The sequence below is a fragment of the Crocodylus siamensis genome, chromosome 1 (assembly GCF_052110815.1).
Source record: "Crocodylus siamensis isolate JL-2025a chromosome 1, ASM5211081v1, whole genome shotgun sequence".
Classification (NCBI taxonomy): Eukaryota; Metazoa; Chordata; order Crocodylia; family Crocodylidae; genus Crocodylus; species Crocodylus siamensis.
In genome coordinates, this window is record NC_143395.1 from 46112249 (window position 1) to 46136949 (window position 24701).

The 24701-nt window shown below is 43.1% G+C and overlaps 1 protein-coding gene across 22 annotated transcripts in view; it reads right to left on the minus strand.

The window, feature by feature from the left end:
* The window catches only part of DST (dystonin), a 486590-nt gene that overhangs the window by 28326 nt on the left and 433563 nt on the right, over positions 1-24701 (minus strand). For all 22 annotated transcript variants that reach the window (XM_090034292.1, XM_090034349.1, XM_090034342.1 and 19 more), the window contains 8 exons: positions 24554-24682; positions 18059-18220; positions 16433-16588; positions 16013-16219; positions 15039-15158; positions 6373-6542; positions 5338-5497; positions 1953-2147 (listed from right to left, as the gene is read on the minus strand). In XM_090034292.1, the coding sequence (XP_089890418.1) occupies positions 1953-2147; positions 5338-5497; positions 6373-6542; positions 15039-15158; positions 16013-16219; positions 16433-16588; positions 18059-18220; positions 24554-24682 (1299 nt within the window). The remainder of the gene's footprint in view (positions 1-1952; positions 2148-5337; positions 5498-6372; positions 6543-15038; positions 15159-16012; positions 16220-16432; positions 16589-18058; positions 18221-24553; positions 24683-24701) is intronic.

Consider the following 24701-nt stretch of genomic DNA (forward strand, 5'->3'; position numbering starts at 1 on the left):
GTTATCAGTCATGGAACAATGCAGACACGGTGACTTTCCATTAAAAAGTCAATGATATACAGCAGTACGTTTTCATAATTGTAAAAATGTCTCAAGCTTCTTAAAAATTTAGGAAGCCTGAAAGCCTACTCGTGCTTTTAGCAATCTGATTTATAGAGCATGTGCAGCTCGGTTTAGAATGTCATGCCTTCACGGTGACAAATTACACAGGAGGTGTTTTCATGTACCAGCTGCACATACAGGAACCATATTTTCTGTGTAGCTGTAAGCATTGCTTAAGAAAAACTAACAGAGCCAGGCTGGGACTGGACCCTTCATAGGGGGAAGAGACAAAGAGCCTCACCCTGGGGTACCACCATACAAAGACTGGTCATTACTACTGTTTACATGCTTGAAGTAGTCCTGGTGGGGCAGAGCACGTTACCAACAGGATCCTTGTGCAGAGTGAGAATGGGAAACAAGTCACTTCACCCCAATGAAGGCAGTAGTTTGCATAGTCCCTTGAGATGAGAACAAGGAATCCCACTGTTCAATGTGTGATCTCCACCTCCAGCTTCTACAGTGCCCTTCATTCAGGGTTGTGACTCAATAACTTGATTCCTATTGTAAGGTCTCTGAAGCAGACACCATCCTTTGGTACAATACTCAAAGTTAAAATAATGGCCACACTATGAATAGTCTAAAGATTCTGTGCTGTCATAGCTATATCAGCAAATCCCCTAGAGAAGGCACATTCTATGACAACAGAGGGTTTATTTTGCTGACTTAACTACCTCCCCAGACAACATGCCATCGGTTTTGCTGGTATGGCTATTCAGCCTGGGTCTGTGAAAAGGTTACCCGCGCAAGCGACTATAGCTATGCTGACTAAATGTAATGGTGCAGATTAGAACTTAATGAGTGAACTCACCCTTGTTTTAGGAATGATATGACCAATACATATTTGAGAAAAGCATTTAATAGAATCATAGAAAACTAGGTTTCAGAGGGACTGCAGGAGGTCATCTAGTCAACCTCTGCTCAAAGCAGGAGGACCAGCTCCAATTATATCAACCCAGCCAAAGCTCTGATTAGCCAGGTCGGAGAAACCTCCAAGGATGAAGAGTCCACCACCTCTCTGGGTAAGCTGCTTCAGTGTTTTACCACCCTTCTAGTGAGAAAATTCTAGCTGGTATCTAACCTAAACTTCCCTTGCTGCAATCTGAGACCATTTCTCCATGTTCTGTCATCTACCACCACTGAAAACAGTCTAGCTCCATCCTCTTTTGAACCCCCCCTTCAGGTAGTTAAATCCCCCCTTATTCTTCTCTTCTCTAAACTAAATAAACCCAGTTCAGTCAGCTTCTCCTTAGAAGTCATATATCCCAGCCCCCTCACCATTTTTGTTGCCCTCCACTGGACTCTCTCCAAGTTGTCCACATCCTTTCTATAGTGGGGGGCCCAAAACTGAACATACTACTCCAGATGTGGCCTCGCCAGTGCTGAACAAAGTGGAAGAATCACTTCCCATGACCTACTGGCAACACACCTATCAGCACAGTCCAGTATGCTGTTAGCCTTCTTGGCAACAAAGGCACACTGCTGGCTCATATGCACTTTATTGTCCACTGTAATGGCCAGGTCTTTTTCTGTAGAGCTGCTGCCCAGCCAGTCAGCCCCCAGCCTGCACCAGTGCATGGGATTATCCCATCCTACAAACAGGACTTTGCATTTGTCCTTGTTTAACTTCACGAGATTTCTTTTGGCCCAATCTTCTGATTTGTCTAGGTCACTCTGAATCCTAGCCCTATCCTGCACCGTATCTACTACTCCCCCCAGCTTGGTGTCATCTGTAAACTTACTGAGGATGCACTGTATTTGCTGAACATTTTTTAAATTAAGAGTTCAACCAGTAAATGTACATATTTTCTCTATTGCTGACATTTTAAAGGCAGGATTATTTGTTGTTTTACCTGGCGGAGGGCCTGTTCCAGGCGGGTTTGCTTAGAGACTGATAGGGCACAAACAGTCTCCCAGCGAGTGCTTAGCTCCTGCATTTGGACCTTTACCCAGGAAGAGTCATCATGACTGCCTTCTATCAGTTCCCGAGCAGAACGTTTCAGAGCCTGGACACTGCTTGTCCTTTTCCCCAGCTCCTTCTGGAAAACCTAGGAAACACAAATATATCTTATGTGCTCAGTTTTATCAAGGCTTAGCTGTCTCAGATATGAAAAACAGCTGTTTTGCATAAGGATGATATGTTTACACAAGATGTTTTACTGCAGAGCGGACTACAGTAAAAGGTCCACAGTAAAGCATCACTATCTACATGTGTGGTGTTATTAGGCTGGTTTAAACTAATTAACTCTGTCATAGGATAGTAGTGCCCAACCCAAGTACTATTCTACAGCAGAGTTATTTACTCTGCTGCAACACACGTGTAGACAGTGACGGGGGCTGGCTGGGCATAGGGGTGCTGCCTGAAGGCTAGCCCCACACTGTAACACCTTTGTGCCCCAGCCAGTGTCCCCTCCCCTACACACAGCATGCTGAGTCAGGGCAAAGCAGCTCCAGACTGGCAAGCTGACCCCCAGACTCTGCCAGCCGTGGCTCCACTGCCCCAACTCAACATGTGGCCATCCTGGGCATAGGAGCCAAGTACGTGAGGGCCTGAGGGCCCTGGTTCCCCTTTGAAAAAAGGCGGCCAGGGCCCAAATCTGAGGAATACTACGCAATGTTTCTATATTATTTTATGTTGTAAAAGATGGAGTCTGTTAGGTTGAGCATGCTGAATGTAAGATATCATGTTTAGAAAGAATGACTGAGGCCCTGAGCTATTATCAGGGATCTGCATTTTCTGTTTGCTGAGGAAAACACCAATTTTCTCCTCTAGCACAGAAAAATGCAGGAAACCATGTTTCCCCTTGCAGACTGGCAGGGAGGGTGATCAGAGGCATGCATGTGGCCTGCAAGCAACAGTGGAGAGCAGCTCCCACAGCTCCATCCAGTTAAGTCTATGGAGTGGGGGGAAGGGATGTGTCAAGGTGAAGAGAGGGGAACTGGCCACACGTTTGGGGGAGCAGTAGGGGCACAGGCGATATGTCAGGGAGGCGAAGGAGTGCAGGCAATGAGCAGAGAGGGGTAAGGAAGCCAAAGGGATGTGGCACGGGGTGGGGAGGGTCACATGCCCTCTGAGATTTCTGTGCCCACTGCATGGCTTGGGGTGCAGGGCTGCATCCAGGTCAGACCAGCTCTAGGCAGGAGCTGCTTCCATGGCTGAGTGGTGGAACCCAGTGCGGGTGGGAGCGCTGTGCCGCCATGGACACCAAGGTGAAATGTGGAAGTGGTGGAGTTGCGCCCCGGCTGCCACTGGGCAGGCAGGGGGCATCTTACTTTGGTGGCCATGACAGTGCAGCACTCCCTCCTGTGCTGGGTCCCGCCCATTGGGCCACAGAGCTGGTCTGACTCAGGTGCAGCCCTTTGCCCCAATTTGGGTGCAGAAATCTGAGGGGTGTTATGCCCTCCATCCCCGCCATGTTGCCTGTGCCCCCTCCCGCCCCCCATCATCTTGGGCCCATCCCCCACCCCCTGGCAAAATAAAAGTTGGCACCTATGGACCCAGGCTCACGTGCAAATGTGGCACCCAGAAGCAATGAACTCCAGCACAAAACTGTGCCAGAGTTTATTGCTTCACATTAACAGCACATGTAGATGTGCCTGGAGAAGTTAAAACTGAGACTTAGCTGAGCTCACATCTTCCTTCATTCTCAGTTTGGAGGAAATTATTCTATTTTATGCGTGTATGTGGGCATCTTCCCCTTGGGAACCTTCTCAGCTTCAACCCTATAACACTTATATTAGAAGGCTCATTCAGTTGTGAGTGAATTAATCTATCCTTGGAAGACAGGAAGATGTTTGTAAGCAACCTCTGAACTACTTGTCTCAATGCGATGCATGGACAATCTGGTCATTTTGCCACATAAGTTTCAATTGCCTTTCAAAGCAATTGATCCACTGACAAAGTGATGAATGAGCAAGTCTGTCCCAATAGGCACTGCAGTCAAATAAAATGCTAATGATTAGGGCGCAGGGTTAAAATAGTAAAAATATAAATGAAACTCCATCTGGTGGTTTGATGAGTAGGACTGTAGATCATGCCACATATTTCACATATTTATGTGACAGCATGTTCAGGTTAAGAAAAGGAACCATCTCCAATTACACAAAAGAACTGTTAACATGATATGGCACTTACATTATACTGAGTCACTGACAATGAATTACTTGCAGTGCACAATGTGACTGTAGCACCGGGTCCAGGACATTTATGCTATTTATGATATATTCTTTTAATTGGAGGGCCAAATATTTTCTCCTAGCCTAAAGCATGCTTAAACAGGATTTGGAAAATAGGATACAGTGGTAAGCCGGGCAGGGAAGAAACTGATTCCCACCCCACATGCTGTTTTGCATTTGCTAGTGTAGCTTTTGAGCATGGTAAACTTCACAACAGTTGATCCTACACGTGTACTGGACTGAACCTACAGAATAGTATATTTGTGGTATTCTGGTCTGGATCTCCAATTAATCACCGTCTCCTGAAACCTGTCTCTATGCTATAGTAAATGGAGTCATGGTGTGCAGACCATCCTTACTGATTCTCTGTTTCCCTGCCTCTCAGGAATTCCAACAACATATCTGCTGCTCATTTGTCAGCAGGAAGAAAAATCTCTCTTGCAATGGAGAAAAGCAGGGAGGGAGGAGGAAGTACTATGAAATCCAGTCATTAAACAACACTTTAAAGCAGATGCAATTAATAAAAATTATGTTCCCACGATCAGTGAGATTTTCATGTAGCAGGATCCCAATATAACATTAGGCAAGCATAGATACCTGGATGCTTAGGGTGAATATACTGATTTTGTCTGTGGAAATCAATGGAGTCATGCCAGTTTGCACCAACTGATGATCTAGCCCTTAAAACAGTAGGTCTCAGTGTCCAAGTACCTTGTCTGACATCCATGTAAGACACCCCTTAAGAATGATACATACAATAATTACAGGACACAACTGCAAAATGCAAGTTGGGATTCCTAGACACAACACACAAATGCACTGTACAATACACATAGTGCCAGCAAATTATTTAACATTTGGAGTTTTTTTCCAACTATATTTGATAGCATTTTGCATTGTAGACTGTACCTCTTTTGTGTCTATATGTTTATGTTAAATGGGTTTTTTTGAGATTATAACATTATGCTCCTAAAAATTAAAATAATCAAAAATATTTTAAAATGGTTCTATCCAATCTAGTATTAAAAAAAGAAAAAAAAGGAATAATTAGTTTGGAATTACTTTGTGATTATCAATCAAGTTCATCACTAAATCGATGTCTCCATGTACTGGCTGATCTTCTGCCAGCTGAGGTTCAATTTTATATAACCAATCAATGAGAGCCTGCAGAGCATCAGTAAATTGTCCAGAAAATAACAGGGCTTCCTCCAATTTGTTTTGTCTGAGGAAAAACAAAGAAACAAAGCAAAATAGCAACTCCAGTGAAAAACTGTTTATACGCAATAAAGAGGCAACAAAAATTGCAGTCACTGACAGAAGCTAAGAAATAACTTTTTTTAATTGTTAGTGGGGAAAAAAAATATTAAAAACCCTTTGGGATTATGGTTGAAACCAGTAAGAAGGGATATAGGTGCTTCTCAGAACTCCCTAGCATGCGAGGAAAATTAACACTGCTCCACTTCTCAGAAGAGAGCAGCGTGGAGCTCATTTAAGTATAATTCTCAATGTTGTGATCGTTAGTGGGGAGAACAGTGGGCACCACCTCCCAGACCAACTCTGTACTACTAAAGTGCCCATTCTGAGAGATTCACAAATGCTGGGAAGACGACATCCCTGGTCCATCCATTCTGCCACTTTTAAAGAGAGAAGCAAACCAACAATAGCTTCCCTCATCCAGCATAAAGAAGGTGACAACAATGAAGGAGACAAAGGCTACTTATAGCCATAAGAAAACAGAACAAAAATGGTGCTGTACTTTAAACTGAGCATAACCCTGTGCAGAGCCCAGCACATGCCCAGAGGAGGCATCGCATTTGTCTGACCCAGCTTGCCCAATGTCCGTATAGATCAGGTGCTTCAATGGGGCTTTTTTGGCGCTTTTATCTAATAGCTGATAGAATCAGCTATTGAATAAAAATGCCAAATAGCCCTGCTGAAGTGCCTGATTTATACAGGCACTGTGCAACCGGGTCAAACTAACATGCTGTCTCTTCTGGTTTTGCTTTTTCACATGTTAGCAGCCAAAGACAACAATCCCTCATCTAATTCACCCCTGCAAATCACCTTTAAAATAACAAAGCTGGGTTTTCATATTACCTTTCCACAGATTTTCCACAGATTGTATCCCATTTATCCCTGAGCTCACTTAGCATATCATCCAGCTTTAAATTGTCATCAGCCAAAGTGGTTTTCTCCTTCAGCGAGCGGCCTGTCCTATTTGTGGTGTCATATACAGAATGTTTGGCTCCAAGAGATTTCTGGAACTCCTGTATAAATGGAAGGAAGAGTAAAAAACTGTACAGCATTAACTACTTATTGGCTTTAGCTACTTAATCTTTTCATGCTGTCAACTGAGCACAACTGAGCACCTTCCCATGCCTCAGACTCTCCTCATAAGACCTGTTCTCTTGACCAATAATCATGCACATGGCTCTCCTCTGGACTCTCTCAAGCTTTTCGACATCCCTTCTAAATTGCAGAGCCCAGAATTGGATGCAGTACTCCAGCTGTGGCCTCACCAAGGCTGAGTAAAGCTTGATTCTCACTCACATGACGCATAGATTCCTAGCAGGGCTTGCTTGCAAATGGGGGGCAGAATAAGACCCTTTGAGAAGCAAATGAAATCCCAATCATGTAGTTTAGGATGGGAACATGCCATCCGGCAGGAGGAAAATACATGTTCTATGAACTGGGAAGACAAATGATTAAAACTTCTATCACAAAGGTCTGCTCTGACTTCACAATATACAGAGCTGTATTCAGCAAATGGTTATTTCTTGCTACCACTAAGGAAATGGGATGAAACACATCATCTTACACCCCCAAAAAGCTAAGGAAAAGTTACACTTAAAAATTAAATAAAAGCAGACTATATAAAGACAAAAGTAAAAGTCTTCAGAAAACACCGAAGTTTAAAATAAATTACATATAATTAAAAAATACATGGGTTAAAATATGTGGGGAAACAGTGAAAAATAATTAGCCTCACATTTTGAAAACCAAGCAAACATTTTTGAGTGTCTTAAAGTCTTGGACCAAAGTAGTTTTGGTACAAACCTAGTTGAAAGAGAACCTGAACCATATCTCCAATGCTAAAACATTATATTTATTAGTAAATCACTGGCAAATATGAAATGACCTGTACCTTCTCAGAACCCAAAAAGGAGAGGGTGATGGGGACAGTCATTACTCCATTGGGCTAAATGCAATATTAAAGTAGGCGTAACTTAGGTCACCTGCACGTGGCGTCCTGCCTGATCCTGAGTCACTGCTAAGAAATTAAGCCATGCTTGCTCACTCTCAGGCACACCAAAAACAAACAAATAGGTGGAATAAAAAGCTTGGGAGTACCCAAAGTAGTGTCCCTTGGTGCCCTTTCCAGCCAAGCACTCTGTTTCGGGAGAGCCTGTGTGCAACTCTCAGCACTCACTTGAAGCTACGCCTGAGGTGTCCATTGTGTTTCTGGTGCACTGGGCAGGGCCTACTGCATGGTAGACCACTGATGGTCCCAGAGTCAGGAAGGAGGCTGTGCAGACATTCCCTTAAGTCCTCCACACTCTTTCAGATTTCAAATTTCACACCCTTACTGGTAGTCCCTTCAATACTAACTTTTTAAATACATTTTTTAAAAACATCTTTTTTTCTTGGAAAAGAAGTAGCCAGCTAAGCACAAAACAATGTGAAATGGACCCGTTTACATATACACACAGGCATTTCTTCTTACAATAAACCAAGAGTTTTTCAAAGTATTTCTAAAATGGAAAAAAAATCCCTCCAAACAGACCTTTGAATAAAAAGTTGTTTTACCCACAAACTTCTTAACAACCATTTGAACAGTCCCTGAAATGCCCTTTTCTTTGATGGGATTTGTTAATCACTCATTCCTACATGTGTTGTTTGACTTGCATAGAAAGACCAAATTAAGTAGCTGCCAGAAAAAAGATCATACAGTAAAAGGGGATGAACAAAAGGCTTTATTTAATTCATTCTTCCAGGCATAGTCTGCACATGCTTTGCCTCTCCCTTGATTTCGCTAGGGTATAAGTAAAGAATCATTTTGGGCATTTGTCTGAGTCATCTCAGTTGTCAATGGCAGAGAGGTGAGATGAATGAAATCTTTCATCAATAATTGAGTATCTGCCCTCCTTCTCAAGAAGATAGATAGGTACTTATCTTCATTGGCCAAACCTACATAAATACACTGTCAGGAATATCCTGCACTAGAACACGAATGGATTAGGTGACCTAATAGGATTTTTTCATGTCTGATTTCTAAAAATAATATATAATGATAAAAAACAACTCATAAATAGCCATGAATAACCCCCCAGAAATCCCTGGCAACATACAACAAATATGAGAGAGAACCAAAGAACATTTTATCTTAATTTTTTTCTTGGCAATAACCACCTGGCAAAGAGTGCGAAAGAGTTGCTGCTCTCAGCACACACAGAGCTTCAATGCACACCCTCATTTCAGATAGTAAAACCATTAACTAAACAAAACAAGGACAGTTTCAATGCTGGCTCAGAAGCTCCTGTTCTTAAAAGACAAAGGCAGACATAGAGTTCAGGAAAGGGACACAACATATGAGCATGGAGATTATGCGACTGAAGAGCCCAAGCCTTACTAAAAGTATTTCTGTCTTGATTTGACATGTAAACACACTAAGGATCAAGTTCTAGTTTACCTTTACCTACCTTGTGTAATACTTACACATCCAAATGTAGTCACATAAGAAAGAATCAATTTTGGCATTGACACAAATTTTAGATTTTATTTTCATCTTTTTAGCTATGTTTGCCCCATCTTTACCATTCTGAGCTGATTCAGGAGCTCCACTGGGGCTGTGGAAGTTAGGCATATAACTCCATTTAAATTTCCAAAATTGACATTGAAGAAACACCATGACTAGCAACTTTTGGAAGGAGGATAGTAGCTCACTCACCTTCTAGCCCAACTGCCTTGCCCAGACAACGGAAAACCAATTCTAGTGTCCTTTCACCCAGAGGAGGTTTTAAACTACATCTCCCACTTTCCAGAAAAGTGCTCTAACAATCAGGCTATACAGTAGGCTTTCCCCAAAGCTCCCTTCAGCTCTCCTCTTGACACTGACCCACAGAACAGCCAATGGGGATGGTATATAGAACCAGGAAGAAAACAAGCCAGAAGAAGAATTGCTCAATGTCATGCACACTGTCCTAGTAAGGAAGATACCTTGGCTTCCGGCTGCAGCCCAGCTCCTGCCTCCCCCGTTCCTTCTTCTCCCCTCACTCTTTTGGGAACAGACATGGAGTTATCTGTCTACCCTGTTCTTCCCACGAGGGCCAGCACAGCCACACAAATGAGAACAGAATCCATATGCTGCATTAATGCCATTCTTGGCACTTATGAGATTACATCTGAATGTAGTACAGCAACGAGAGCGTCTTGTGCGCTTGCTGTACCTCCCACCACTATGCCAAGCTGATGGGCTGCCCCATGGTGTCCAACACCATCCGTTGGTCCCGTAACATTTACATTGAGCACATCAGAAGCCATCGCCAGTACACTGACCCCACCAGATTGACCACGGCTGGATCAGACCCAGAGGGGACCACCTGAACCTCTCTCTGCACCTGATGGATACCAAGAGGAATCTTCAATGACAGACCACTCCACTCCACCCGAAGAGCACCCCCACAAAAAGACTCTATTGACTGAGAAACTTCAACCTACCTCCTCCACCATCACAGACCATTGTACAGATTTGTGTGTATCTATCTTCTTTCTATCTCAGTGTTGCAACCCCCCACTCCCTCCTCTTTCCCCACCACCTCATTTAGCTGGCTAACATTGTATTTCCTGTAACCCAGTTGCATTCTCCTCCTCACCGCCATCCTTCTTAGGTTGGTCCCTTGCTCATGAGCTCTGTATTTCCCTTCTGCCTTTACCATCTTTTTGGTTCATGATTCTTAACATTTACTAATAAAATTCAGTCTAAGGACACTTGTACACGTGACAAAAATTGCTTGCTTTATGGTTTAATTACATCATGCTGTACACGTACAGGGATTTTTTTACAGTTATAAATGAGTTTGGTACATTGCAAAGTAAACCAAATCCACATATAGTTTAGTTTGCACTGTAGCTATTTCGAACATTGCAGCCTGTTGACAGCTCATCTTCTCTTTTTTTTTTTTTTTTTGAAGAGCCTGCCCACATCTCCCACAGCCAGGGGATGAGCTGCAAGTGGGCCGAGCAGCCCTGAGCTGTGGGGGGCCCCAGTCCTTCCTTCTGCAGTGACAGTGCCCCTGGAGCAGCCCAGGCGGGCTGGTAGTGGGTGGGTGCTGCCCCAGCTTGTACTCAGGGAACAGTTGGATTGGGCTGGATGCTGCCTGTGAGCCAGGGCAGCACCTGGCCTGCTAGCAGCCTGCCCAGGCAGCCCTGGGGGAATGCCACCACTGTGGAGGAAAGGTCCAGGGCTCCTGAAGCTCAGGACCCACCTACAGATCACCCCTCCAGAGCAGGAGAGGCAGGCAGGCTCAACAGGAAAAAAAGAAAAGATCAGGCCCCTCACTGCTTTTTTTTCCCCCAGTGCAGCCTGCCCACATGAGCTGCCACCTGGCCATGCAGCTCCTGAGCTGCAGGGGCGGGGGGGGGGGCACACATGGAGCAAGCCCCCCCCCGGGGCCACATGGTTGGGGTGCTAGCTGCGCAGGGCAGCACCTACCCGCTACTATCCCACCCAGGCAGCCCCAGGGGGCACTGCCACGAAGGAGGGAAGGACCGGGGCCCCCCGCAGCTCAGGAGCCACTCAGCCCGCTGGCAGCTTGCTCCCCAGCTGCAGGCATGGATAGGCTATGTGAAAAAAAAAAAGAAGAAAGGGTCAGGCCCCCCATTGTAATAGTGACAGAATCCTCTAACTTGAAATGGTGGGTTTTTAATCATTGCAATTAGAAACCTACCATTTCAATTTAGGGGACTAAACCCCCATCATGTGTACAAGCACCCCCATCATATGTACAAGCAAAATCTTATTTCATCTTAAAGTTCACTACATTCTCTGTTCTATTATTCAATTCCAAAATCCTTATGCCACGTTCCACCCCAACCCTTGTCAGACATATTCCTAAGATTTAAATAAAACTCGTAAAGACAGGACCTCAGCAGATCTCTTCATGCAGGAAGAAAGGAAATGAGAGGAACATTTAAAATGAGAAGGCCAATGAGTTTGCTAGTCAGCTTGAGGAAGGCTGGTTTAGGGCAGGGAGGGGTTTTCAACCTTTTTTTTTTTTTTAAACCAACTGTACCCTCGGCAGCCCCATTTTTAACAAGTGTACCCTTGGGGAGGGGAGGCGAGGGGAGTGCGACCGAATGGTGAGCAGTGGAGGGGAGGTGAAAGGCAGCAACACAGTACCTGTGCAGCCTGCAGAAGGGCACTGCTGCTCTCGCTCCAGCCTTGCTCCTGTGAGACAGCGGTGCTCCGTCCCTACTTACTCTCATGTACCCCTGGGACCTTTCAAAGTACCCCCAGGGGTATGCGTAACCCCAGCTGACAACCCCTGGTTCAAAGGAAGTTTAAAAAAGAATGGAAGTATGAGAGAGATACTTGCATGAGGTTTGTCGGAGAAACAGATAAATGGATATTGAGGTGGAGAAGAAGGGAGGTTAGCAGACAGGCTGATAAAACACTAGGGTGTGGACATCTGAGAGGCAGAGTTATGTATTGCCTTGACTACAATCATAAAAAGTTTGAATACATGTGTGGGGGAAGAATGGAAGGATTCATAGAAGGGTGATGGAGGCAGACAGGCAAGAAGGATTATTTTAGCAGTAACATTTTTCTGTAATTTTGTAAGTTGATTTTAAGCATTGGCAGCAACAGCAATCCCCAGAGCCCACTAAAATGTAGAACTAGCACAACACAATGGTAACACAAATTTATTAAATTATCTTAATAGCAAACACAGGTAAAGTCAGTCTTGCCTGATAAACTGCCAGCCTTCTGAAATTAAAGGAACTATTTTCCATTTTGATACAACAAACCTTAAAATATCATGGAAGTTGAGAGAGATTAAAAATTATAGTGGCTATTGTCAAGGCAACAAATGGAATGGTTCAGCAGAAGGACTCTACAGGGGTAGAAAGTGTTTGTCCTAAGGAACTAAGCTGGTAGACTAACCTTTTGAGAACAGCACGCAGAACTAAAGAATGTGAGGAGCACCATGAAATTGAATAAGAGGAGCAGAAAGCACATCTATATCTGCGCAGCAGAAAATCATTGTCTTCTACTTGCATCTTTTTTCATAGTTTCATAGTCAGAAGGGACCCTAGCAGATCATCTAGTCTGACCCCCTGCCATGGCAGGAAAGAGTACTGGGGTCAAACGACCGCAGCAAGATGTTCATCTAACCTCCTCTTAAAAACCCCCAGGGTAGGAGCCTTCACCACTTCTCTTGACCCCCTCCATGCTCTTGAAGTGCGGTGCCCAGAACTGGACGCAGTACTCCAACTGCGGCCTGACCAGTGCCGCATAGAGGGGGAGGATCACCTCCCTGGACCTGCTCGAGATGCCTTAGAAAATTTTTCATTGAAAAGTAAGGCTGGAATGAACCTCTGGAGGGCATTTTGTCTAGCTCCTGCTCAAGGTAAGAACATCCCTGTCTAAAAACTGTTTGTCTAACCAAGCCTTAAAAGCTTCCAAGGATGGAGATTCTACAAACTTTCTAGGTAAACTCCATCCTCACAGGGAGAAAGTTGTTTGGTTTCTCCAACATATTTTCCATCATGGCATTTGGTGCACTGGAAGAGATAGATTACATTTATAGAGGTGCAGCTGTAAGACCCAGGAATGTTGATGGATCTGTTGTGGGATGTAGTTATTGTGGAGGTGGTGGAGATGTGTTGGCAGGTTTTGCATTGCTTGGTCTGGATCCATTTGGTGTCGTTTGGGTCACAGGGAGTTTGCTTCTGGTGATGAGGTTAGCAAGGTTCAGTGACTGTTTAAAGGCTAGGATGGGTTGTTCTACAAAGATCTCTTTAATAAAGAGGTCTTCTAATATGGGTTGCAATTGTTTGAGGATTTTCCATGTAGGTATCAGGGAAGGGTGAAATGTCATAACTAATGGTGTGTAGTTTGTGGGGATTTTCTTTTTGTACTGCAGCAATTCTTCACGTGGTATCCAGGTGGCTCTTTCAACAGTGCGATCTCTCTGGAGGAGTGTCTTTGTTGGCTGAAGGCCCTTTTTTGATTCATGAGGTAGTGGTCACGGGTAATCTCCTCACTGCAAATTCTGTGGTATCAGAGAGCTTGGCTGTATATTACAGTTTTCCTGGATCTTAGAGCTGCACCTCCAGAAATGTTATATGCACCAAATGCCCTGTTGGAAAATATGTTGGAGAAACCAAACTACATCTGTGTACCAGAATGGATGTACACCAAAAATCTGTCAAAGACAAGAATACCCAGCTTCCTGTGGGGGCACACTTCTCACAAAACAATCACTAGAAATCCGATCTCTCAGTTTTGATCCTCAATGGGAACTCACAAAACACCTTCAATAGACAAGCCTACAAACTTCAGTTCATAATTCTACTGGATACAAAAAATTGTGGACTCAGTATAAACCTTGGTTTTATGACACATTACAACTTGCCTGACATCTGATACACCAGGTACCTGCTTGACCTGACTTCTTACATTTTTTCCCCAACCTTTTCTCCCTTCCGCTCCTCTCCCCTCCTCTGTCTTTTGTCTCCCTGATTTTCTACTATTTCCTTCTTCAGTATTTCCTACTATTTCCTTCTTACCCTGTATTATTACCTCTGTAATGTTTCCCCCTGGCCTTTTTCCCCCTGCGATCTTCCCCCTCCAAGCTTTACCTTTTGTTTCTCCTTTCTTCCTATTTATATTTTCTACCTATTTATATTTTCACTACATCCTCTCACACTTTCAGCTTCTCTCATTCCTGTTTTCCTGATCTACAACTATTTTCTTTTTCACTGGCAGCTTCTTTTCCACCTTGAATTCTACTGTAATGTCTCCCTTTAGCCTTTTTCCCCCTGCTCTCTTCCCCCTCCCCTCTCTGCTTTACTTTTGTCTTTCTAATTTCCACTGATTTACATTCTCACTGACATCCTACCACACTTTTAGCTTCTCTCATTTCTTGGAGTTTCAGAACAGCAGAGACTCTCTATGCCTGAAGAAGGGTAACTGAACCCCAAAGCTTGCTAAGAACTTTTTTCCAACTATTCAGTTGGTCTAATAAAAGATATCACATCTACCCAAAGAACCTTGGCTGCCTATGTCCTTAGACCAACCCAGCTACAACCAAAAACCCATTCTCCTGATCTTAAGAGATTGACCCTTATTACTGACAATTTCACTCTACTTCAAAATACAGGTTATAGTTCATTTCTGATGGAACACTGAACGATGAGAAGTAATTTCAAACCCAAACTGTTTGATGGTATCTCTGGGAGTTTCATGACAAGACTATAATATAACTCTTGACAGTGTTTCCGTTTTGATCTATTATTTTCTCTTTTGTTGAAACTTTCTATGATGTTATATTATTGTGTCCCACAGATGAACAGGCACTGTAAGGAGTCCTTCCTCTCCTAACTTCACCACTTCTCCTTTTCATTTTCTATCTGGAAATGAGCCAGTATTTTATTTTCATGTGGGTAAATATTCTATCATAGTGGTGTCATAAATCTGCTTCCTTTTGCACAGGCCTGACAGACTTTCTTACGAGGCAGCCTACAAATTCATGACCTACCTTATGCTGAGCAAGCTGCATCTTAATTTTGTCTGGATCATTTGCAATCTCAAGTTCTGAATCCAATGACTTTTCTGACTCTTCTAACCACTCCATAAGTTTGTGCCAGGCTTCATGGAACTGCGGAAAAGTGGGATTTTGATTTATTCAAATGTACAAATATGCTGGTACATAAAATACTCACAAATCCTGATGTCTGCCTGGGGACAGACAGTGAACATCTGCTTAACAGATGTGGAAGAATGAGGATGGCCCTCTTCTTATGGCACTTGAATAGGCACCAGTCACAGTCCTGTGTTCACTTGAGCTAGTCTGACCTCCTAACACGATCAACTGCCAGTTATACATCTAGTTGTACACATATGCTTCATTCAAATCATGGAGTGTTGAACACATCTCAGCAATTTCTGTTGGAATGTATTTGCTGCAAGGGCTCTATAGATACTCCATTTTCACTCAGATTCTACTCAGCTAAGATTCCTGATTACTACATTTCTCATTAGTAAAAAGGTTGCTCAAAACAGTAAGGAGCTTGTAATTTACTGAAGTATGGACCACCCATTAGGGCGAGAGCAGTAAAATATTTTGCTGGAACCCTCCTTCTAGAAAGGCAACACAGGACTATATCTCATCCTTGTGAAATGGATCCATACCACTCTTTAAAACAAATGGATGATTACGTCACTTCTTTTGAAAGAGAGAAGGTACTAATATGCATCTGGATGCTGTACTTTAACTCTTCCCTTACAGACTATATTGTGTTGCAGACAGAGCAATCACTGATTGGGTTAAAAATGAAGTTTTTAATTTCCAAATGAAGTGGACTGGACTCCATGACTAAATCACAGCAATTGCTTCACTAACTCAACAGTCTGTTACACTAACCCCAGACTTCCTTAAAACACCATATACTTCAAGAATCTGGATTTAATTACAGAAAAGTTCAAAGAGCTGTATAATAACTGTCAGATTACCTGTTTGGCTCGTTTCCTTGCATCATCCAAAGCTCTTCCTCTTTCCACCAGGCGCTGAACTACTTTTTCCCATCTACTCTGTACACTAATCAGCAGGTTCTTAATAAGGACAACATCTTGTTTCTGGCTGAAATATTTCAGATGGGTTCCGGTTTTGTCTAGCTCTATGATCTGGTCACGATGAGAATTTACTTCTGTGGCAAAGACCTTGCAAAAGACAGATATTTGTACTTCCTGTTGTACTGTTTATTCATTCAACAAATATAAAAAAAAAGATGGGATTTCAGAAAAGGCTACAAAATGCTATTTAAAAGATATAAAAACGTTTTCTGAGTGACAGCATCGGAAAGTTGATTTGGACGTTACACAGAACCTCCAAAGAGTGGGTGAATTATACTACATATCTGTTTTTTAACATACCTTGTGTTCATCAATTTGAAACAAGACAGTATCCAAGATAAGGCTTGGCCGAGAAGCTGCAGTCAAAGTTTGTTCAGCCTGGGTAAGCCAGTTGATGAAGTCTTGAAGTGAGTTGTGGAACTCCATTGCCAAACTGAGGGCTTCTTCCAGTTTGGCCTGTAAAGATATATTATCATTTAATAGCAGTTACTGTTTAATGGATGCTTTAGCTGAATAAATCATTTTAGTTGATTGCATCCCAGAAAGAACCCCTACTTTTTAAACAATTTTCCAACTTAATGTCTATACGTTCTGCATTTCAAAATAAAAGCCTACAAAATATAAATGGAGTCACAGTAGGAAAAACAACAGTAAAATTATAGTAAAAAAAGCGGACAACAGAGCAGCTAATTTCAGGGGTATGTTTTTCTGTATCAGAGCATTCCTCCTTCTGGCACTCACTGGTTGGTAATAATGAAACAACACAACTTGTCAGTTCGAGACAGACATAAATAAGCACAGAATCACAAAAGTATAGGGGTGGAAGGGAGTTTGACAGATCATCAAGTTTAGTGGTTCTCACGTTTTTTTTTTTTATCTAATGACCACTGTCAACCCTCAAAATTTCTCAGACCGCCAGGCAATTTATCACCAACCTGTTAGTAGCTGCAAAAAGCAAAAAGGGCCTGGCTGTGCACCGCTTACTATGGCCTTGTGGATTATCCCATATTTTAGGAACTGCTGATTTAGTTTATTTTCCCTTCTATTATTTAAAGAACTTACACCATTCATGAATAATAACGTTCATGTTTAATTTTGATTGCCTGAATCAGGATCATGTGGGCTTAGTGTTGCATGCAGATTTTTATTAAATATTAAAAATCATTTAGAGATGTTCAGCCAATCATATTGCTGAACATTGCAGCCCTACAGGCCATTGTGATGGACTGTTTTTGTCACTTTGGTATTGTTTCATTATATATTCGAAGTACAAGAGACAAACATTTGTATTGATAATACTCTTTTTACTTTTTTTTAATACGCTCTTGCCATACATTTGATAGTCTACTCCCATTGATAACATCATTATCACCAGCTTGACTCAGGTCAAAGAAAAAGGGCACTACTTCATGGAAAAGTGAAAATAAAATGAAATTTAGAAGTAGTAAATTTACATTTTGCATCAGGGTAATCATGCTGCCAAAACATACTAAAGTAGAAACCAGTTTCCTAGAACAATGGGTAGAAGCACAATTGTTTGGAATACTTAACTTATATTGATCAAAATGCTAGGAAAATCAATAAAACAATTTTGTGTTGACAAGGCAATGAGAAAATACAATTTTCTGTTCTACTATGTCCATAATCTCTGTAATAAAACAAGAAATGCTCTCACTCTGCAAAATAAACATATCTCTTCATATATTTTTAGAACCAGTTTCCCTTCCACACATATAATGGTATGTTAAAGACTTAACCCTTTGGCCCTTTCAAGTCCACTGGTGAATTATGAATCTTTGTCCAACAATAAACATCCTAAATCCTGGAGGCTGAGTAATTATAGATGCACTATAGATACAATGATTCATCATTATAAAATGTTTAAATACATTGCTTCTATTTCTATTTTTATTCAAAGCCACCTACTTTTCTTTCGCTGAGTTTTGTTTGTACTGATTCCCATTTTTCTTTTAAGTTATTTATGTCATTTGCCTCAGCGGATTCTGCGCATCTTGCAAGCATCTGCTGGCCTTTCTGCATCAGACACTTGTAAGCCTCTTCTTTGGCTTCAAAGGCAGCACACAGTTCCTAAATTAAGAAACAGCCAATAAAATTAGTAAAAATTCAATAGCTTTTACAATGTTAGCTTTTAAAAATAATGTATTTCAGGAGGATTTATACATAGATTAGCAGAGGAAACATAAGCAGTTCAGAAAAGGCAAAATTAACAAAGAAAGGACCCAGTTATTCAGGAAAGGAAAACTTCCATGGCATGCTAGATAATTTTTCAGAATTTTTGTTTTAGGAACATATATATGTATGTAAGGTTCCTGGCATGGGCATATATATCTTACATATATTCCTGACATGGAACCTGATCTGACAGATGTACTTAACTCACAGGACAAGTTTTGGCAATCTCTGTAAAGTAAGCCATTTGCCACCCTCTGCAGGCCAAGAGCTACCAACATATCCCCAGAAGTGGGTGGGAAAGTATGTAAAGGCAGCTTAATCATGCCTCCTTCTTTGGCACACCATGCATATCATCCTTCACCCACTAGGCATGGCGCCAGATGCTGACTTGGTTGGTATAGGTAATATTGGCAACTTTTACACATGCTCCAGGGGTGGGGGTGATGGCGCTTTAATTAGAGCAGCTCTAAGAGCCACTTCTAATTAAAGCACTGTCTCGTGTATCAGCAACCCTGTGCTTAAAAATGGCAGCAATCGTGCTTGAACTAAAGCTCCTTCGAAGAGATTGAACTAAAGCTTGTTCAACAAGACACGGGAAGCTGCTGGAGCATGGTAATTGCCACGCTCCAGCAGACTCAATTAATGGAGTCTGTTCCGATGCGCTGTAATTACAGTGTGTCAGAGCAGCCTCGGCATTCGTGTACAGGCACCTGCTGTTTTACTAGCTGCTTTCACTTCTTTTCTGACCAATTTACACTTTGGGTCTGATTGCTTTACCACTACATACAAGCAATTGTTATGATCTGATGGGAACTGAAATACAAATGATCATAATTATATTCCCAAAATGCACCAGCAGGGCAGACTCTCACTCCCAAACTAGAGCAGTGTTTTACAGAACAAGTAATAGGTAGTGGGGAAGGAAGGAAGAGGAGGAGGAGATTTTTCTCTGGCAAGTCTTGGCTTCCTGATTTTTGGTGTCTGTTGTATCCAAAGAGCATGAAGAGAGCTGAGGAGCCAACAATTATTCTGGGGTAAGAAAGGGAGGAACCTGAGCTCCTACAATATGACAGGAAGGGGAAAGAAGAAATGCAGCATCCCTGAGTAATTATTTTCACAGGCTTCAGTTCTTCCCCCTCTTCTGATCCCTGCCTATTAAAAGAGTGCTTGTCCAGGCTGCTCCCTCCCAATTCCTCCTTTCCCTTAAGAAGGATGAGATGAAGGAAATAAAGAGGAGCAAGCATTTGTGTAGCAGAAGCAAAGTATTCCTTGGTGACAGAACCAAAGAGCTCTTGAAAGAGGCAGAAGCTAATTAAATCACTTATGTCCTTGCTAAATGATAAATTCATCATTCTTAGCAGTCACACTCAAACACATCATGCTGGTTTGTACAGGCTTCCTCCAAAACCACAACCAGCTACAAGCAGGCTAAACAGCCTTATAACTGATTGGTGATAATTAGCTCACCCAAAGTGCAGCTTCTAGGGTATGTAAGTTGACCACGTGCACATGGCCACAGAACATATTGTTTACTCCAGAGACATTCTGGCTCTTACCTTATCCCTAATTCCCACTTCTATCTACATTCCCTCTCATCCAACTTTAGTATTATTTCAGACCAAGACAGTTTGTCCAGTTGGGGTTGTGAGTTACAAGCCAGTTTCTCTTTTGCCTCTGAATGGTAACCTGCTGACTTTGCAGGAAGGATATAGGCAAATTGACTTAAATACTGATAGTTTAAAGCAGATCTTATGAATCAGGGCCAAATTTACACGTGTTTCAAACTGCTGTTAAGCTCTCCTTACATAGATTTGGTCTTTTGGTCAGTCACAGGAAACTCTAGGACAGGTGACTCTGGGAATCAGGTTTCTGACTATGCACAGTAAATTATTACAAAACACCCTCTTCAATTATCCAGGAAGCAAATTATTCTCTGAATGCCCAATTCAAAATCCAGCAAGCTGCAGAACACAAAGAGTTCCACTGGCTTCTGATCAAGCCCTGCTTTGGCACTAGCAAAACGACTAGGATGTTTTGGTTTCATTTTCATAACTTCTTTTTTCGTAACTTATATTGTCTTCCAGCCTCCTGAAATGATTAGTTTAAAAATAATAGTAATAAATCATTGAGAAATAAACAATCCCATTAATTTTCATTTCAGAAACAAAAACAGAATTATTACCAAATTTTGAGGGCAAAACATCAGTCCTGGGCAAAGATCTTTTTCATTATTCCAAAATGTTACTGTGAAATTCAGAATTTATAAAACAACAGGGCTTCCTAATGAAAACTGTGTTAGAAGCTCAGCATCAAAGATGGCACTTTTACACATACCCTGACTCGTTCTCAATTAAGCAAGTCTGCTGGAGCATTCCAATCAGAATGCTCCCACGTGCTGCACAGCCTCATGTATTTAGCACCCCTGCATTTCAAAATGGTGGCTGCAGTGCTTGAACTAAACAGCTTGTTGAACAAGCTTTAATGCACCCCCGCCACCATTGTGAAATGTGGGAGGGAGGCTGAATACACAAGACGCTGTAGGCATTTTAATTGGAGTGGCTTCCAAGAGCCACTTTAATTAACCCCCTTCCCCTCCCCAAATATGTGCACAAATGCCAGGACAGTTCATGGGGTATCACTCATATCTGAGCATGGACTTGAAGGGCTCAGGCTTCTATCCAGTCATGGCAAGGTACCTTTGGTGCCTGCCACTTTTAAGAAGTTTGAGCAGGCTGTGGAGCAGCCAGCAGGTGCAATACAGCCTAACAAGTCAGTCACATGACCACAGGAGAGCTCCTGAATTGGAGGATGGAACTGAGCAGCCTCAAAATGAACCTAGGCCCTCAGAGCTGAGTTGGCAGTTGTGGCAGGGAGCCAGAGAGAGAACATCACCAGCCAGAACTGCTGCTTCCAGAACACCTGGAGGTCAAGGGTAGGAACTATGGGGATGGAGGAGGTTCCTGGTCCGGTGGAATGACCTAAAACTACACCCCTACTAGAGTTGGACGGTGTGGTGGGGCTGTCTGTGGTGAGGTGGTCCCCAGAAAATGAAACACCAGTGCCTCTCTAGTGAAAGGTGAGTATGGGTGCCGTATAGCCTCAGTCCCGACAACCTGGTGGGTTACCCTGTAGAGGGGACAGGCAAGGAGTCCAGGTATATCATCAGTGGACTGAGAGCCAATGGGAGTAAGGCCTAGTGGCTCCAGTGAGGGGGTGGAGTAGCGGGCCAAATGAGGGCATGTGAATAGGCTGCACACAGTAGGGTCCGCATGGGTGGGCCTGAAGGACTGTGCATGGACTACACTGAGTAGGGGCCACATAGGCAGGTCTGAAGGACTGTGCATAGGCTGGCCTTAGAGCTTGAGTAAGCTGAGTTCGGAGGGCCCGAGAAGGCAGACCCATATGAGAGAGAGAGAGAGGGTGAGAGGCTCAATAACTTAACTGGAGAAACCCTTGACTGGCTAATACTGGGACCAGAATGGTCAAAGAGCCAAAGCTTCCACCACGAGGGATGGCCAGAGCCAGGGACCTGGGGTTCCAACTGGCCTAGAGGTGAAGCTAGAGCCTATGTGGCCAAAGGTCCTGGAAGGGGCCACTGCTGAGAGGAAGAAGGGTTCAGGGAACTTGGTGACCTAGAATGAGGGCGGAGTAGACTGCCTCAGAAGGAGGGATCAAATTGGGGTCTGAACGCTAGGTGGACATAGAAGGAAGTCCATCATGGGGTTAGAGCCATATAGTGAGTCCATCTGTGAGGCATGGGACATGGTATAAGGGAAAGGTTCAGAGCTGTGTATTATGCCCTTGGCATCGAGCAGTAAATGGGCAGCCTCCCACCTTACAAACAACAACTAATTGGATACATCAAAGGCTTGGCAGGCAAGGCAAGTGGGCAGACTGCCTTAGACAGGTGGGAAGGCCAATGATTTGACCAGCCGCGAGATGGCCTGGCATGCCAGGGCTAAGAGTTCAGGCAGGGACAAGTGGATGGTGCATGGTAAGAGCCATTACATTACCCTAATTCTATTGGATCTCTACATAGAGAAACAAAATCATCCTTAGAATTTTTCTAGAAGAGGAAAGAAAGGAAGACTTCGGGCATCCTGGCTAACTTTCCATTTCCAAATAAAGCAGGTTCTCTGTGATTCAAAGTTCATATTCAATCCCAGCTTCTTTCAATTTCAATTAGTACATTAGCTAATATAATACAGGATTCAGTCCACTAGTTCAAGGCTCTATAAGACAAATATAGATGATTTCAATCGTAATCATTTGTGTTTTCTTAAAGAACAATTAAAAATGTAATTCAGGAAGAAGGGAGGAATGTTAATAACATTGTAATCATTTTCACTTTTATTGCTAAGAAGCAAAAATTCAAAATTCTTTTTTCCTTTTTGTCACAATGCTAAGTTTCATAGTTTCATAGCTGTTAGGGTTGGAAGGGACCTCAATATATTATTGAGTCTGACCCCCTGCCCTGGGCAGGAAAGAGTGCTGGGGTCATATGACCCCAGCCAGGTGCTTGTCCAGTCTCCCCTTAAAGACCCGCAAGGAAGGGCAGAGCACCACCTCCCTTAGAAGCCCATTCCAGATTCTGGCAACCCTTACTGTAAAGAAATTCTTCCAGATGTCTAACCTAAATCTGCTCTGTCAGTTTGTGGCCGTTGTTCGTGGTTATTCCAAGAGGTGCCCTGGTAAACAGAGCATCTCCTATTTCTTGCTGCCCCTCCTCCCTACCCCCCGAGTGAATTTGTAAATGGCCATAAGATCCCCACTCAGCCTTCTCTTGCAAAGGCTGAAGAGATCCAAGTCCCTCAGTCTCTCCTCATAGGGCCATACCTGCAGGCCCCTAACCATATCAGTGGTCCTCCTCTGGACCCAAAGTTATCCATATCCCTCTTGAAGTGCGGCGCCCAGAACTGGACACAGTACTCCAGCTGTGGCCTTACCAAAGCTGCCTAGAAGGGAATTATCACCTCCCTGGACCTGTTTGTGATGATACTGCACCTGCGAATGCATGATAGAGTGAGGTTAACTTTATTGATTAAAGGGCATGGAAAGCACTCTGTCCACATTTGCAAATGATACCAAATTATCGGGTAAAGTTAACACACCAGAGGGTAGGGGATGAATCTAGGCAGATCTGGACAGATTGGAAAAATGGGTGGAACAGAACAGGATGCAGTTGAATAAGGACAAATGCAAGGTGTTGCACCTAGGAAGAAAGAATCACCAGCATGCTTACAGGCTGGGGGAGGACCTTATTAGCAGCACAGCAGCAGAAAGGGATTTTGGAGTCACTGTTGACTCCAAGATGAACATGAGTCAGCAGTGTGATGAAGTGATCAGAAAAGCTAACCGCACTTTATCATGCATTAGCAGGTACATGACAAGCAGGTACACCACCAAACAAGGAGGTGATACTTCCCCTCTATGCGGCACTGGTTAGGCCGCAGCTGGAGTACTGCATCCAGTTTTGGGTGCCACACTTCAAGAAGGATGTGGACAACCTCGAGAGGGTTCAGATGGTTAGGGGCCTGCAGGCAAAACCGTACGAGGAGGTTGATGGCCTTGGATCGCTTCAGTGTCTGCAAGACAATGCTGAGAGGTGATCTTGTGGCCACAAATTCATTGTGGGAGACAGCAAGAAACAGGAGATGCTCTGTTACCAGGGCACCCCTTGGAGTAACTAGGAACTACGGCCACAAACTGACGGAGTGCAGATTCAGGTTATACATCAGGAAAAACTTCTTTACAGTAAGCGTTGCCAGAATCTGGAATGAGTTTCCAAGGGAGGTAGTGCTCTGTCCTACCTTAAGAGGAGGCTAGTTATGTACCTGCCTGGAGACATCTGACCCCGGTGCTCTTTCCTGCCCAGGGCAGGGGGTTGGACTCGATCTGCTAATTTCCCTTCGACCCAAACATCTATGAATCTATGATTACTTTGTCACACTGATGGCTCATATTCATCTTGGAGTGAACTATGACTCCAAGCTCTCTTTCTGCCTCTGTGCTGCCGAGATCATTTAGCTTTGCACACAGGATAATATATTTTTTTCCTCAACACTGAAAATTAGGGCTTAGTTTTTAAAACTATTAAAAGTTATTATGATCTTGTACAGGCTGTCTGATATACAGAACATGCTTTCTATTCAGATTAAATGCCCATGAAAGGTTGTTAGTTTTGAAATATAGACAATTTGCAAAGCATTGTAATATTATGATACTTACCATATGGATATTGAGCTGCTCTCTTGCTGTTTCTGGTAAGCCTCCAACAGGTTTTGATGCCAAGAGTTGACGCTCAGTGTCTGTCAGCCATTGCTGCAAATCTTCAACTTCACCATGGAAACCTTGGGCCTAAATTAAACCATATCGT